Source organism: Rhinolophus sinicus, linkage group LG06 (genome assembly GCF_036562045.2).
Source record: "Rhinolophus sinicus isolate RSC01 linkage group LG06, ASM3656204v1, whole genome shotgun sequence".
Lineage (NCBI taxonomy): Eukaryota > Metazoa > Chordata > Mammalia > Chiroptera > Rhinolophidae > Rhinolophus > Rhinolophus sinicus.
In genome coordinates this window covers 9,080,829-9,097,839 of record NC_133756.1, presented here as the reverse complement: position 1 = coordinate 9,097,839, position 17,011 = coordinate 9,080,829, and the positions used below count along the sequence as shown (strand labels likewise).

Genomic DNA, 17,011 nt, shown 5'->3' with positions numbered 1-17,011 from the left:
TTTATAAAGACTGCTTATTTTCTTTGCCAGAATGACTTTAGGGCTATTCTAGACTCTCCAGGCCTTTACGTATGTTTGCTCTAATCTAGACTTTGTAAAGTTGTTAGGCAAACTACTAGTTTTCTTCAGACTGAATTTTAAAAGATGTGGATAACACTTTGGTTTATATGCTTGATGAACATTTCCAGGCAAGAGGAGGAACGACGTAGAAGGGAAGAAGAGATGATGATTCGTCAACGTGAAATGGAAGAACAAATGAGACGCCAAAGAGAAGAAAGTTACAGCCGAATGGGCTACATGGATCCAGTAAGTAAACTTCTGTTGCAATCTAATTGGAGTTGTCTACAAAGCTTATAGACACGTAGAATGAAATTTTACTCAGTTAAATACACAACATTTCACGTTACAGCCATTTTTTTTAAAACAAGTATGTTATGATTACTGTGCCTTACAGTTTTCATTGGTTGGGAAGAAGCTTTTAGGTCTTTTGATAATTGAATCTCAGTAACTGGTTTCAGAATATTGACTTTGAAATTGCCTTAATGAACTTTATTTTAAAAGATAAAAACAAGTTTGTGGGGGTTTTTTGTACTCTCAAGAAGGACATGTGTATAGTACTAGTGTGTGAAAGAGATTTCTTTTTTCAGAGAGAAAGAGACATGAGAATGGGTGGCGGAGGAGCAATGAACATGGGAGGTAAGCATGAAAATTAAATTAACAAAACCATTAGAGAGCAATATTCTGGTTGCGTTGTAACCAGCATTTTTGTTTCCTAGATCCCTATGGTTCAGGAGGCCAGAAATTTCCACCTTTAGGTGGTGGTGGTGGCATAGGTTATGAAGCTAATCCTGGAGTTCCACCAGCAACCATGAGTGGTTCCATGATGGGAAGTGACATGGTAATGTATCCTGTGGGACGTAGTACACAGGAAATTCTCATTTTCACAACTTATGTGTGTGTGTTGTTTTTTAAAGTAGGTGACTGGACCTCTTTTAGTTTCCCTATCACGTAAATCATAATATTGAGGAATACTTTGGCAACATAGAAGAACTCTGTGTGGTAACCTAAACAGATATGGTTGCCAGCGGGAAGTCAATGCTCTTAGTAGTATGTTGGAGTTATCTTGGCAATAAATAGACTTAGGTGCTTTCCATTACATTGCTTGTGTACTTTTGCACTCCAGCGCATGGCAAATCCAAATTCTACATGTTAGGTGTAATGTACCTGATTATTCTACATCCAAGTGAGAGTAATCAAATGGCAAACTGTTGTTCATTAAGCTGGTATTTGCCATATGTATGATTTAGACTTGCAGTTTGCAGCTTCTAGGCATGTTTTAGTGACGTGTAGGACTTTGACCTATACTTGGTGTGGCTTCTACCCATGAAAAGGGAATTGTTTAATGTTTTGACTCGTCGTTTCCCACCCGTTGGGCTTGTCTATAGGTATAACTTCTAAAATAAACTGACATCTCTATTTTGCTACAGGGTGCCAAAAATCAGTGATAATTTTAAGCATACTAGTTGTGTGCATTTGATCTGAACCTTCTTGATACAACCATATTTTAGCTGTACAGATAGCCTGTCAGATGGTTTAGAACGAACAACCAAGTGAATTGGTCTGAGTGGCTGAATATAGGGCTTTACAAATCCTTAAAAGAACTGAATATTGGCTTTAGAAGTGGGTTTAGAGAAGCGTTCATTTTCACAACTGACTTGAATCTGATTAGTTCACCCACAGTCTTTTGGCAAAGGAAGGAAGCTGCAGCGTGTAATTCACTAGATTCATTTTACAAATAGGAACATAAGATTTAGTATGGGGCCTCACCTGTTTAAAATCCACTTACGGCTTTTTGGGAATTAGAACCGTAAATACCTGGTTGGGTTAAACGTAGTGCTATTAGCTTCTTCAAATTGAATTTAAAAATAATGTGGGTAAAATTTGGCTTATGTGCTTCCTAAAAGGCAAACTGTAGGTATGTAAACAAATTTGTAAAAATCTAATTTGACATGATGCTCCCACAGTTAAGTTTCTGTATTCCATGTAACAGGTTCTTAGAACCTCTGGGTTCTAAGATGTTGTAATAACATAATCGTGAAACTTCCAAATTTTCCTTTTTAGTGCTTTGAAATATACAGTACAGTGTGCTAAAACCCTAAAACTTAGGATTTTGGAAAATAATGTAAAGGATTGGGATTTAGTCTTTTCAAGCAGTCCTATAGTATTTTGTAAGGAACATGTTGAAATTATGATGTATAGGAATAGTTACATCCTGATGCCATTTTTGGTTTTGTTTTATGTTTATTGGAGTAATACTCAGTAACGGATCTATTCTAAACGGAGTTTGAAAGATAATTCAGGCTGTGGTGCTTGCATATCTATAGGGTTTTTTTGTTTGGGTACGTAGCTTTCTAAGACTAGAAGTACCTAAAACTAGATGGAATAATGAACTCCTGCTTTATTGCAGTCATTTAAGCTTGGTGTTAGGCTGTTCGGGAGATACCCAAAACATAAAATCATAGCTCAGTGCCAGTGGACTTTTCAAAGACCTAAAGGGAAAAGTTGGGCTGTTACGGGGGTGGGCTGTATATTCAGTCAATTTGCAATAATACAGAACAGTACTGTGAACATAATTGTCTCTGGTTATATAGTGATGGCTCTGAAGGTGGTATACCTGTGAGAATATGGCAACATGTTTTTTTAATCAAGTTACTGTGCCGGTTAAGTGACTAAATCTATTAGTCTTTTATGTTTTTTCTTTTTGTAGTCTGGTAGCATTTTATTAAACTTTGAACCTTTTAAGAGTTCTGCAACTTAGCAGATGTGTCTTAAGATCTTGAAAAGCACAAGGTTTCTTATGCAGCACATGCCACTAACTGGTGAGTAGGTCTTTGTCACTTCATTGAGTGAATTGAATCTGTCTGGTTGGGCTTGTTAGGCTTACTTGGAAATTAAATATCCTGTTCAGACCTTGAAAGTGAGAAGTTTGCAAGCTTTTCAGTGGGTTAATCTGATGTGAAATTTCTTAAACTCATTTTGGAATGGGTTTTCACATCTACACTAATTCTTAAATTTTTTAGCACTACAGGGAAGATCTGTTCTTTGAAACAGGTGTATGAGAATGGCTCAAGTGGGAACATACCACAAGGCATGTATTATCGTAAACTAATTTTCAAATTACCCTTTTTTCCTTTCTATGTTCCCGGTACCTGTGGATCGACTCATTGGTGATTGTATCGACGAACGTTGACTACGGAACCTTCTAAAATATTTACTTAACACACATGGACATCAACTACATATAATGAACTGTTAATTACTGTTCCAATAGCGTACTGAGCGCTTTGGGCAGGGAGGTGCGGGACCTGTGGGTGGACAGGGTCCTAGAGGAATGGGGCCTGGAACTCCAGCAGGATATGGTAGAGGGAGAGAAGAGTATGAAGGCCCAAACAAAAAACCCCGATTTTAGATGTGATGATATCAAGGCTTTCATTCCAGTTTGTTTTTGTCTTTTCTTGTTTAGATACCAATCTTTTAAATTCTTGCATTTTAGTAAGAAAGCTACTTTTTATGGATGTTAGCAGTTTATTGACCTAATATTTGTAAATGGTCTGTTTGGGCAGGTAAAATTATGTAATGCAGTGTTTGAAACAGGGGAATTTTTTTCCTTTTCTTTTTTTTTTTAAACTGTATAATGTCCCCTCAAGTTATGGCAGTGTACCTTGTGCCACTGAATTTCCAAAGTGTACCATTTTTTTTTTTACTGTGCTTCAAATAAATAGATAAAATAGTTATAATATTGATTTTCAACTTTGCCATTCATGCTTCTATGCACATTAGGCTAGGTATTCCATTTTGAAAGCATGAGAGTGTCTAGACCTTCAAATGGCACATGCCATTTCTGGGAAATGTATTTGTAGGCTAAGTATTGCTTTCTACAAATAAGTACTCCCTTGTTTTAAAAAGAAGAAATGCATACTGAAGTAGTTTCATGATTTGATTTGTTTGGCATTTATAGGAAGCAAGTGGTGCTAAGTACTTTTAAATGGTTATGTAAGCAAAGCTGAACTGTAAATCTTCAGGAATGTGTTTTAAGATTATGGAATGGGTGTAAGACTATTGATAGGGGGAGAAAGTGGTTATGACTAAATGGATCTTTTATGGCCCTGTGATCTATCCTTTCCTTGAAAGTTTCTGAAGAAAAAGTGGAAAGATCATTTTGTTGCATTCCTCCATTCTTGTTTTTAAAAGAGTTAAGTCCCAAGCCCTACAAATGGCTTGTACTAAACTTTCACATTTGAATTAAAGATTGTTAAACATGAAGTCTTTTCATGTATTACTTCAAGCGATTTATAAAGATGGGGTTTAGTCTGAAAAATTCAACTGGGAAAGGAAGAAGTATAGTGATCATAAAGTAGGTTTAGGTACATATACATTTGTACTCTAAGTTTTATATCTCCTTGTGCTACTTCTGATGGGCAAAATCTGTAGGACTATAAAAATCTTGTTCTTTTCTAAGAGTGGTGATTGTTAACATAGGGTTGCAGATAACCATTCTTAATTGTAAAATATTTGTTAACCCGTTTTTCCATCATTTCCTTTTGATGTAGCACTAAATCTGGAGAGAGTTGCTCATGCTACACAGTACAAATATAAATATCCCTCCCTCCATAAAGCTTTGGAGTGTTTTGATGGTGTTGTCAATTTTTTGTCAACTTCATCGAACTTCCTTCCATTAGAATAAGATATTTTGACTTACAGTACATTATGACTGTTGTCTGTTAGTACAGTGGGAACTTGCTTTCCCAGTGTATATGTGTTAGCAGAGGAACAGCTTCCTAAAAGTAGGTAAAGTAATTGAATGGTTTGGCTTTGTTCTTACTCATGGTTCCATTCAAATTTGTACATTATAGAACTCTTACTATGGAATGTGTCTTCCTCTTCACCTCTGTTCTTGGTGCTAATTGGCAAAAGAAAAAATCTAAATCAATTCTTTGTTAAAATGCTGAAGTTTAGTATTGTGCCTGAGTATAAAGGGGGAAATCTATTGTTGAAACAATGAGCACTTTCTGCATAGGAAACTGGATAATACTAAAAGCAAAATACTAGTTGAGTATAAAGGCATGTCACCCAATTCTGGTTGTGTGACTGACAGGTACATGGTGTGCTAATTAAGGGAGAGAATCTCATTAGATAACGTTCATTCTATTCACATGACACCTGGAAATGGGTAGCTCTACCATAATTATCAATGAGGGAGTTTTGTCCCCAGTCAAGTTATGAATTGGTGATAATGTATGAGATTTTCTGTGCGGAAAACAAGGGTCTTGATTCGAAAGGAGTCCGTTACAATTTGAATTGTATGGTAGGGACTCCACTAATCATAAAATAAGGGGTGTTCATGGGACACCCATAGAGGGTGAACTTGTGTGTGTGTGTGGGTGGGGGCTGGTGGGGAAGTGGGAAAATCTGCCTATAAAATTAATGTTTCAGTTTATTTTTCAGATTACATGCCTTTCTTTATAAGGGATGCTGGCACAGACCCCTAAAATAAGCTTTTGGTAGTACTTTACCTTTGAAGAGTGGTGAAAGATGCTAATGGATAATCTGCTGAAAGTTGTGGTTTTTGATAGCCTTACTGTGAGCTGTAGAATTGCTAAACGTTGTTTAGCAAATAATGTTGCTTAGTTTCAACTAAGTTTTTTATTTTTATCACTGAAATAGTGTACCAAGGGTTGTCAGCTACTCAAATAGACTTTCTATAAGTCTTGCAATGTATATGATAGTTTTTAGCCTAATGTGGTTCAAGTCATCTTAAAAAGTAGTTGCCTAAAAGCTGATGTGAATCTTGGGGTGGGAAAGGGAAGGGTAGTACTTTCAAAGAATTTAGCCATTTTTCTTTTAAAGAAATCACCTGCCCCCATTTTCCTTTTCTCCACTTTTCTCTCATATTATTGTTTTAAGAGGAACACATCCTTTTGAAACTTGGTACTCCTAATCTTTAAAAACTGCATTCTCTAAGAGACCCCAGTGTGTTTAATAGGTATCTTATTTATAAGCTTAACCCATTGGCTCACATTATTTAGTGAAATCATAATCCTCTTTTCTTAGAACACTAATTAAGCTCCTTAAGAACTATAAATCCCACCACTCTTTATAGATGTATCATACCACTAATATAAACAGTTTATAATTTGGGAAATTGTAATGTTACGCCTGTGCAATTTTTATAAGTGGCATATTATGGCAGGTAAAAATTGAGATACTTGGCTTTTCTTGGGCAAGCCACTATGTGTGGCGGAATGTTTTCTGGTGTTCTTGGACTGCAATTATGCACTATTAAAGTAGTGGCCTGCTACATAACTGCATTTAGCCAGCATTTCTGCAGTGCGTAACTGTGAGGAACGTAGTACCGCAAATGGCAATGGACATTAGGACCCGGATGTAGTATTCCTGCTTGCTCCAAGATTCTCATTGCCGACTGCATACAGGTAGGTAACAAGCAATATAATCTAACTTGGTGACTTGCTATGTACTTTTAATCCGTGGGCATTCTGACATCACACTTCTGACAATGAAATAACAGTGCAGCACCTAACACTTGTATGCTAAAGCTAGCTTATCAAAACTGCGTGGGTTTGGGCTTAGAGCTGTAATTTGTCAGGCAGAATTCAGTGCTGTTGCAGTTCTCAGATAAAAAGTGCAAACTTGATTCTTTGGTATATCTGATTCAGTTGTGTGGTTTTCTTTAGTTGCATTGTAACGGAAGATAACATGGAACACATCAGTGGTGTGGGGGAAAGGGAACCAAACCATACTTGACTCTCCTGCTAGAGTGCTTTTTACATCTTGACATGGACTGTATAGCATGTGATAATTAGTCTCTGTTGTAGCAAACTGACCTGCCCATAGGTCAGCAATATCAGTAATTTCAGAATGCAATCTTGGTAATTCGGCAGGTTGAGTGAATTAAGACTGAAAGTACAGTTTTTTGTAATGTGACTTAAAATGCTTTTTTTTTTTTTAATGGGTTCCATGGAAACACCTTTGTTACTAACTTGGGCTTAGATGGGACGCTAATGTGAATAGTTCAAGTTACGTGATTTGTCTAAATATGTCTATACTCTAAACCTGGGGGAAATTGGTGTGGCACATTGACTTGCCTACAGTTGAACACACTTTGGGAATCATTTCCCAATCATAAGACTTCGTCGTATTCTGTAGAATAACTGCAAATGTTCAGAGTAGCTTTTTGAATTTGGTTCCCTTAGCTTTAGGGATGTGATGATATAATCCAAAATATTTATTACCAAAAAAATAAAAGACTTTAAAACACCTTCTTTTGTTGCTTAGGACGTAAGCTTTGCATCAACTGTTGTTCCAGACCTCAACTCAACTCATATTTGGTCTCTGAACTCGTTTTTAGCTAGCACGCATGAGAAACAGCTTTCATGTATAATGCTTTCTGCTCTGTAACTGGAAAGTTTGGTTTACTTTGTATAAATGTGTAAAAACTCTTCTTGACTGAGAATTTTCTTCCGTTGTATTAAGAAAAAATGGCTTGCTCTTTGGCAAGCAATTCACAAGGTGGGGACAAATTTGTACTTTAATATGTAGTCCATTCAAGCAAATAACTTTTGACTCTGCTACTAGATAAAAGTAAATGGTGACTAGTTTAGCTCTCTATGTGAATAATACAATGCAAAGCAAACATAATGCTAGATAATAGTGACAAGAGTGTCACTTAATTTGCATACAACCCTGATGGGGTTTTCCTGTGGCATAATCCATTAAATCGGTGGCCAGCACTTGCTACCGTGATTTAGAGATTGTTTAGAAATAAAAGCTCAGGTTCTGTTTCTTAATAGTCATAACAATTTTAAGAGAATGTACTTGTTATAATACGGACTTTAGGAGCATCATTGGGGTGGGGGGTTAATTTTGCTTTATTCTGCTTATTTCAAAGTGAAGAGGCTTTTGCACTTTCGAATGAGAAACCTGTGACTGAAGTTGATTCTTAAACTAGTTTTGATTTGTACGTAGCTATAATTCGTGAATCTTAGTACAGGGGGGGTCTTAAATCACTCAGTCAAAAAGCTGGGAATAAATGGGTTTCAGTAATAACACTGCTGAGGTGCTTGCATTGTATTTCATAATCTTTTCTTGCTACAAGCCAAAATTATTATTTTTAATGAGAATGGTCTGATGTTCAGAGGTGTGATGCCAGAATGCATTTTCGTACTGTTAGGCCATTGGAACAGTTAACAGGTGCTTTCTGAAAGATGGAAGAAATGCAATGGGTGCTCTTCACACAAGGTTGCAAAACCTACAAAAAATGCACAATAGTCTCACTTTTCCCAAATAAAGAGATGCGTGTGACTAGTTTTGGACTTTTAAACCTTAATGGGGGTTGCATGTCTCCTATTGTTAATCATTGTCAGCTGCAGTGACACGATCCACAGTCCTGCATTTACTGCCTTTCCCTTAATGATTCTGGACAGGTTTTAGAGAGCCAGGATGTTTGTTCTGGGCCTTACTTGGTTTTGGCTTTAGCTGATATGTTTCAGTGCTCTTGTCAGCTAGTGCAGTTCTCAAATGGCTGCCTATTAGGGAAAGAACTTGGAGGATTTGACTGCTCCTAATCATCTGTCATTGCTGCTAGATAATGATTGGCAATTTTTAAGACTCAACTGTGGAAACCTCACAGTTGTTGGTAAACCATCAACCATAAAAATGTTGCTTTTGAACACCAGTGCTGAAAAGATTTTATTCGGAGGGTGAAAAGGGAGGCTGGATGCAGAATAGGGTAATCTGGAGAATGGGGGAAGAATGCAAAACGATATAGTATCCCTTATGGATGGTACATGTGCAACAGGGAACTCGATTTCATATACTCTTGGCAGTAACTGATAATTAGGGAGAAAGAAAAACCTGGAACTAGAATTAAGGCTGATCTTTCTGGTTTTTGTGCACTGTGGCCCTGCAGGCATATATAGTGAAGGTGAATGTCTTCTCCCTCAGAAAAAACTCAGGTTCCTTGCTGTCCCGACAAGGCATAGTTTCCCTGCCCTAACTTAAAACTCAGTGAGGACTTAGAGGGAAAGAATGAGGCAAATACATAGGATTGCAGGATAACAACTGAATTGTTGTGTACTGTGGAATGGGGAGGGTACTCTTGGAGGACTGCTGAAGGTGGTCAGTCCACCCGAGAATGGAAGACATACTTGAATGAGGAGCAGGGTATGTGCTTTTATGAAAAAAGGCGATGTTAAAACTTATTTGGTAAGGTAAACGTTGTCACATACCTTCACATAAGGGATAGTATATTTTGGGTTGCAGTCAAACTTTATATTGTGCTCAGACTGGTGAAAATAGCAGTTAGGCTTTTGTATTTTAAGAAGATACAGTTTTCATTCTAATTCAGGTGTCTGCTTTATTGCTTTACGTAAGAATAATTTTAGATTTCCCCCCATGAAGTTTCTTCCTTTTTTTTTTTTTTTTTTTTAAATGCTGTAACTTGCCCCCAATCTTGGTCTCTGGAATTTTATTCTTTAAAATTTGAAGTTAATAGCATTTTCAAACTTTACACCCTTGTCTTTTATACTAACTTTTTCTAATTATTCTTTAGGTACCAATGATTGATGTTGGCTGATTGGAGTGCTTATTCACTTGAAGTAAGTTGCCTTAGAAATCTTAACCTTAGAAGTAGAGGACTTTGGGGTTTGATTTTTCTATTTAATGGTTAAATGATTTTTTTTAAATTAGTTTCAGGTGTACGAAACAATGTAATAGACATTTATATCCTCACAAAGTGATAACCCCCTCCCCCAATCTACTACCTCTGTGACATCGAAAACAGCCATTATATTTCTACTACCCCTCTGACATCGAAAACAGCCATTATATTTCCACTGTCTCTATTCCTTACGTTGTACTCCACTTTATGTGAATATATACATATATACATATATTAAATTATAGTTGACATTATTCAGCGTCAGGTGTACAGCGGAGCGATCAGACATCTACACCGTACCTGAAGTTGTCTCCCTAATAAGTGTCTATCGGGTATGCTACATAATGGTTAAATAATGTGACTTAGCTATGTGGGGTGAAACGTTCGATTTTTAAGGTGTTTTGTCGCTCCTAAGATGATATTCCTGTATTTCTGTGTTTTTGAAAATAGGTATGTGCATGTACCTATGTGTTGTGTGAGTTGGAAAGAGAACAGATGGGGAATATTTATTATAAAAATGTCAAACAATAGAAGAATTGAGAAAAGGTGCATGGTTATGTAGGGCAAACAGTCACAGGAGAGCAGAAAAGTGGGCTTGAATTAGTGGAGAAATGCTGTATTTTTAGTACTCTAAATTCAACTTAGGACACATTCAAAAGTACAAATTTTAGAATTTTTGTAGAAAAATTTTAGAATTTACCGGTGTAGGCAGGATCTTTTTGAAGCAATGCCATAGTAAAACAAAAAACCACTGATTGGAATCCAAACATAAAATATGCACATTAACTATTAATAAGAATGTAATGCTGAGCAATGTTATTTTAATAAAATCACGTTTTTAATGATAGGTGGATAAGATATTTGTTCTCAAGACATCACACAGCATGAGCCAGCCAAGAAGGAAAGCCAGAACTTGCTAGACTGAGGAAGTGTCTAGGTAAGTTACACAATCCTTATTCTATAAACTGCCTTTAGAAAAAAGAACTCTTGGATAGTACAAAAATAATCACTTGTGTGTGAACATCTCATTTTCATTTCTTCTACATTAAAACTTTCTTGTGGGAAATATTTTTACAGTACTAAAATTGTTTTAACAGCCTTTTGAGGTTGTAGGCTTTGTTGATTTGGCTCCAGCCTCAGAAAAATGGGGACTTCAGTTTTCAATAAGAAATAGGTATATATATTCACTTCTGCGCATTGCACCATGCAGAGGAGGGTTCGGAAAATTTGAAGTTTCCTGTTTTGTTTTTCATCTATATAGTTAATATGGTAGGATCTTTTACAGTTGAAAATAAATGAGAACAAAATATAAAATGATCTACTAGAATGATTGACAATTTAAAACATAACTCTGCTATTCTAGCTATAAAGCAATCAGTGTATAAACAAATGGACATGGCTGTGTCCAATAAGACTATTTTACAAAAGGGTGGCTGTGGGTAGTAGCTTACCTGTCCCCTTATCTAATGAATTGCATGTATAGATAGGTAAGGTATCAGTCAGGTTTAAAGGGCTCTCATATCAGTTTGAAATGGAAACAATCTGCATCTTAAGCCATAGTTACATGCATGTGGACTATTAAATACTATTAATACCACATTCCTTGATTAATATTTCTTTGTTGTTAGGAAGTTTACTTGGTGCTGATAAATGTTTGAGAACTTGATAACTATTCTTACGTCTTTTGGGAGTAATCGTTTCCTTTAATTGGCAGGATCAGGTGAACTGTGTCCAGGAAACCAGTGAGGAAGAGGGCAAAGAGGAGTGAACAGCTTAATTGTTAATAAAGACATTTTAAAATCAGATTGTCCTTTTGTTTTGTTTTTAAGTAGGACTCTCTCATTTTCTAGAATTTTCCTGTCATCAGCTTGTTTCTAGGTGACTTAAGATGTTCTGATTCTAGACAGAACAGATTATATATAATTCAGAACTGTTTCTTGAGGCTTTTTGGCAGAGCTATTTAAACCTAATTACTAATCGGTTAGATAGCTCTTCTGCCTAACCTGATTTGGCCATCAGTATTTTAAAATTGTCTTTACTCTTTATAGGTTTTATACCTAAAGTGCTAATTTATTAGCTTGCTGTGATTAAAGAGAAGAAAGTCGGAATTCAGGAGTTTGTTCAAGATAGTTAAAATAGCCACAAAGGAAGAGAGTTGAAAGCCATAGCAGTCACTGGTGCCATGGAATTTGCTTTGAAGAGCTGTATAGTCAGTACTAGGGTTGAGACCAAGATCCTGTTTTTCTCATGATTATGGTCATTCTGCTTATCTGTGGTTGCTATATTTTTTCAAATAGGGAGGCCAGCTATCCCAAATCAAGAAATCTTTTATGAGTTCGTGTCTTGGTTCAACTTTCTCTTTCTGATTGCGAGCTTAGAAACTTAGGATCTGAAGGTTTATGGCTCTCAAGGCAAAAACAACCTGCAGTGTAAGACAGTGGTTAAGGGTATCATGGGGTCATAAATACTAGAGTTCAAGTATTGAGCAATTTGCCCAGCTGCATTATCTTGCAGGTTACCCAAGTTGCAGTTTGTTCACTGGTAGAATGAAGAAAATAACTTTAATTGGGTCATTTGGATCAAAGGTGATGATACACATAAAGCATTTAGCACAGTTCCTGGAAGAAAAGAAGTATGTGGTATTTTCAAATAGGGTTTATAGCCAACAAGTTGAGAATTCTTTACCTGGTTATATAGCATGGAATTAGAAGATCTGATATATAGTTTAATATTTGATAGCAAAGAATAGAGAAATGTATTAATTTTGGTAAGCTTTTAGACTGTGTAGTCCTTAAGGGAAAATTAGTACCGTGTTTCCCGGAAACTAAGACCTAGCCGGACAACCAGCTAGTAGGTCTTATTCTCCGGGAAACACGGTAATAGATCCTTAGTAGTGAAGGGATTGGGAGCCCTGGAAGAGACCATTTAGCTTTAACAAGTTATTTGACCTCAAATATTACATGGGTTAAATAAGAATTCCTGCCTAGCAGAGTTGTATGTTGATTAGTTGGTATTTTAAGTACTTGGCACAATGCCCAACATAGATATCAGTAAGTGTGTGGAGACGAGGTAGGGGGAAAGCAAGCCCAAGAAGCTCAGAATTACACGATAAAGCCCACAAGATTTTAACACATAGATGGGGCATATGTTTTGCACCCAAAATGGGTTGAGTTCCAAACATGCCTGAGGCAAGAGGGAGCATAGTACTTACAAATATCTCAAGGATTGAAAGTGAAAATGACTTGGAAGAAATTGTGAAGAACCAAATGGGAAAACATCTTCATGTTCTGGATTGAAGGACTTAAAATTGTTAGCATGTCAGTATTCCCCAAACTGATTTACAGATTCAACATGATCCCAACTGACTTCTTGAAATTCAACTGAGATTCATATGGCCCCTTATAGCATATACAAAGTTAACAAAAAGTGGGCCAAACACTTAAATGTAGCAACAAAAATTTAGGAGAAAATGGGTTAATCTTCATGACGTTGAGTTTGGCAAAGGAGACTTAGCTATGACACCAAAAATGCAACAAAATAGGTAAATTGGACTTACCAGATTAAAAACTGCTTCAAAAGACACCATCAAGAAAGTAAAAAGAACCCACAGAAGGGAAGAAAATCATTGCAGATCATGTATCTGATTAGGGACTTTTATCTAGAAAGGATACAATTTAAAAAAACGAATTAAAATAGGCCAAAGGTTTGAATGGAAATTTCTCCCAGGAAGATAAATGGCCAATAAGCACATGAAAAGGTGCTTAACATCATGCTAAAGCACCATGAAACCATGCTAAGTGAAGCCAGTCAATAGAGAATTATGAATCAACCATGAGATACCACTTCCAACTCAGCTGTCTAAGATGAGTAAGTTCTGAGTGTCTAATTTATAACATGCTGACTGGTTAATTGTATTGAAACTTGCTAAGAGTAGAACGAAAATGTTCTCAAAGGTGAGGTGGTGAATGCTTTCAAAAATGTATATATAGTCATTTGCCACAATGTTTCAGTCAATGCACTGCATATACTGTAGTTCATAAGATTAATGCAGTTGAAAAATTACTATGTAGTGACAGCCATCATGTAGTGCAACGCATCAGTCGTGTTTGTGGTGGTGCTTGTGTAAATCTGCCGGTACATTGTATAATATTTGATAATAAATGATTTGTTATTAATTTTTTTGTCAGTGCACTTTTCTGATAGTTTGCTGCTAAACAGTATGCCAAGTTACACCAGCAGCAGTCACATCTCATGTTTACTGTGTCTTCAATGCATCATTTTCTCTTGTGCTTGACTTAATCTCATTTTGTACAATAACATGCTGTACAGGCTTATAACCGAGGTGTGTGGTAGGCTATACCATCTAGGTTTGTGTAATTACACTGATGTTCGCAAAGCGATGCATTTCTCAGAAGGAATCCCGATAAGCAGTACATGACTATCAAATCACAACACACTTTAAATGTCTTACAATTTTATTTGCCAATTATTCCTCAGTAAAGCTGAGGAGAAAAGATAATCACACCCACTAGACTGTCTAGAATCAAAAAGTCAAATAAGGGGGCAGCCAGTTAGCTCAGTTGGTTAGAACACAGTGCTCTTAAGCAACAAGGTTGCTGGTTCGATCCCCACATGAGCCACTGTGAGCTGCGCCCTCCACAACTAGATTGAAACCACCACAGTGGTACCTCGGTTTTCAAACGTCTCTGTTGAACATTTCGGTTTATGAACGCCGTAAATTTTATGGATCTATGGTATTAGTAAAATTCATGCTAAATTTGTAGTTTTAGGGGTTGATTTTTAAGATCTGGAACGGATTAATCCATTTTGGATTACTTTCTATGGATGGGGAAACCGTGCCTCGGTTTTCTGTTTTAGAACTCTGTCTTCTGGAACGGATTATGTTAAAAAACTGAGGTACCACTATACTTGACTTGGAGCTGATGGGTCCTGAAAAACACACTTAAATAAGTTTTTTTAAAAGAATCACCAAACAGTCAAGTGTTGGCAAGGATGTGAAGAAATTAGAATCCTCACAGGCTACTGGTGGGAATGTAAAATGGTGCTGCCACCTTGAAAAGCAGTCTAGTAGTTCCTCAGTTACCCTATGACTCAGCAATTTTAATACCTGAAACGAAAACATGTTCACACAAAAATATATATGTGAATGCTTAAAGCATCATTCATAATAGTGAAAAAGTGGAAACTCAACAAAATGTCCATTAACTAATAAATGGATTAAAAAATTGTATATCCAAACAATGGACTATTAGCCATTAAAAGAAGTGTAGTGATACATGCTACAACATAAACTTTGAAACCATGCTAAGTGTAGCCAGTCACAAAAGACCACATATGATTCTATTTATATGAAATGGTCAGAACAAGGAAATCTACAAAGTAGGTTAGTGGTGGTTTAGGACGGGGGGAGATAGAGTTGAGGAAGGGGAGTGTAATGGCGAGGAGGGATGACTACTAAAGGATACAGGGTTTTTGAGGTAGTGAAAATGCTCTAAAATTACTGTGACGTATATGTCTGTGACTATACTAAAAACCATTAAATTGCATACTTTGGATGAATTATAATACGAATTACATTTCAAAAAAAGGGTTTCTTAAAAAAAGACCATGGGAGTGGTTAGTATATGGCTAGAGCAGTAAGGCAGAAATCACATCATGGAAAGCCTTGTAGGCTTTGTTAAGGATTTTGATCTTAAGCTTTTCCTTGTTCTAGCTAATCACTTGAACAAGAGGCACTGAGATTACCTAGATTATTAAAGTGGCCTCCTAACTTGTTTACTCCTTGCCCACTGAGATCCATTTTCAGCACAGCGGCAGTAAACTCAGTGGCTTAGGACAATAAATTACGGTGTTGGGGTCAATGGGTCTCAGTGACGCAGGTGGAGGCTGGAGCTGAGTCTTCTGAAGACTCTTGGGGTGCATGGCTATTGTCCAACATGGCTATTTCACTCATCTGATGCCTCAGCTGAGGTGGTTGGGACATTTATATTGTTTCCACAAAATAGGTATGTCTAAATTCCTAAAAGGAAAACAGACTGGTGACTGTTTTTGAGGCAAGTGAGGAAGAGGGACTTTGGAGAACAGTCCACTCTGACTGAGCCTGTGGTATGGAGAGGGAAAAGACACCTAAATGACAGTTGGCTATAACAGCAATCCCAACAGATTGGAAAGCAGCCCTATACTAGAAAAAAGGAAAGCCAGTGTGTCGAAGAAAAGGGTTTTGAGCAGTAGAGAAACACTGCCCTTGGCAGTAATAGACCTAAAGAGGAATGATTTTTGTATTTGAGGATTTATCAGTATTTTACTTTGTGTCTTAGGGAGACTGGCATTCTATTTACCTATTGGCTTGGAGCCAGGGATTTCTTTTCATCAAATGTTAAGACAAAATCTTTGGATGGTGAATTTAGCAAAGCAGTTGTACCAACAAGACAGCTACATATTTTTTAGTATTGTTTTCCATTGCTTTGGATTTGAGGATTCACTTTATATGGGTATTGGTGTTCCGTTTGTTGCTTTTTCTTGAATCCTTTTCAAGTGTCGTGATTTAAAACATTTCCACCTTTCCATCCTGTTACGGATCAACAGTGTTTATTCACTTGAGTTCCTTTTAGTTTTTAAACTGATTTTTATTTTTAATTTCTAATGCTTTCTTGAATTCTTGTCACCCTCAAATCTTTTACTCATCTGAGTCTAATTCTGATTTACATTGTTTTATAACTTTTATCATTTTCTTAATTTCATTTAGTTTGGTTTGAAACAAGTTAATTTTTGTTTTGTAAGGGTTTACTCTGTTCTATATTCTTAATCTTGTGTGTTTCACAATTTTTTGTTGCTCACTTTTATGTGACACGCATTTTCCTTTTAGGAGGGAGGGAAAGGGACAGAATAACTTTTCTAGCAGTTTCTCCTTAAATGGATCTTGTTTTCGAATGCTTAGTTTTGTTAGTTTCACGAGTTCATAAGGACCTAGCCTACTCTAACATCTTCAGAATTTAGCAGTCCTCTTAAACTGAACTGCAAATTGGCATCTTCAGGAATTTTCCGTTTTGGCAGTTTTCAAATTGGCCTGCATAATTTCCAATGGATGGAAGCCTGTTGATTTGGGGGACCTATTCTCGAGGCCACCAGACATGCCACTGATTTTCCTCCATGACCTATACAGACAGCTGATAACATTCAGGTCTTATACCTGCTTTTCAGTTTGTTATTACCTAATCTCATTTTGGGATTGTGGGGATTACTTTGTCACCAAGC

At 36.7% G+C, this 17,011-nt stretch overlaps 1 protein-coding gene across 4 annotated transcripts in view; it reads left to right on the top strand.

Moving 5' to 3' along the window:
• The window catches only part of SFPQ (splicing factor proline and glutamine rich), a 44,063-nt gene that overhangs the window by 3,729 nt on the left and 23,323 nt on the right, over positions 1-17,011 (top strand). For 2 of the 4 annotated variants that reach the window (XM_074334373.1, XM_074334374.1), the window contains exons 7-11: positions 189-306; positions 648-696; positions 777-898; positions 9,629-9,674; positions 10,585-10,673. In XM_074334373.1, the coding sequence (XP_074190474.1) occupies positions 189-306; positions 648-696; positions 777-898; positions 9,629-9,652 (313 nt within the window). In that variant the 3' untranslated portion in view covers positions 9,653-9,674; positions 10,585-10,673. Of the gene's footprint in view, positions 1-188; positions 307-647; positions 697-776; positions 899-3,331; positions 6,492-9,628; positions 9,675-10,584; positions 10,674-11,450; positions 11,540-17,011 lie in introns of those variants that run through there. The other 2 variants (XM_074334371.1, XM_074334372.1) reach the window with 2 other exon arrangements.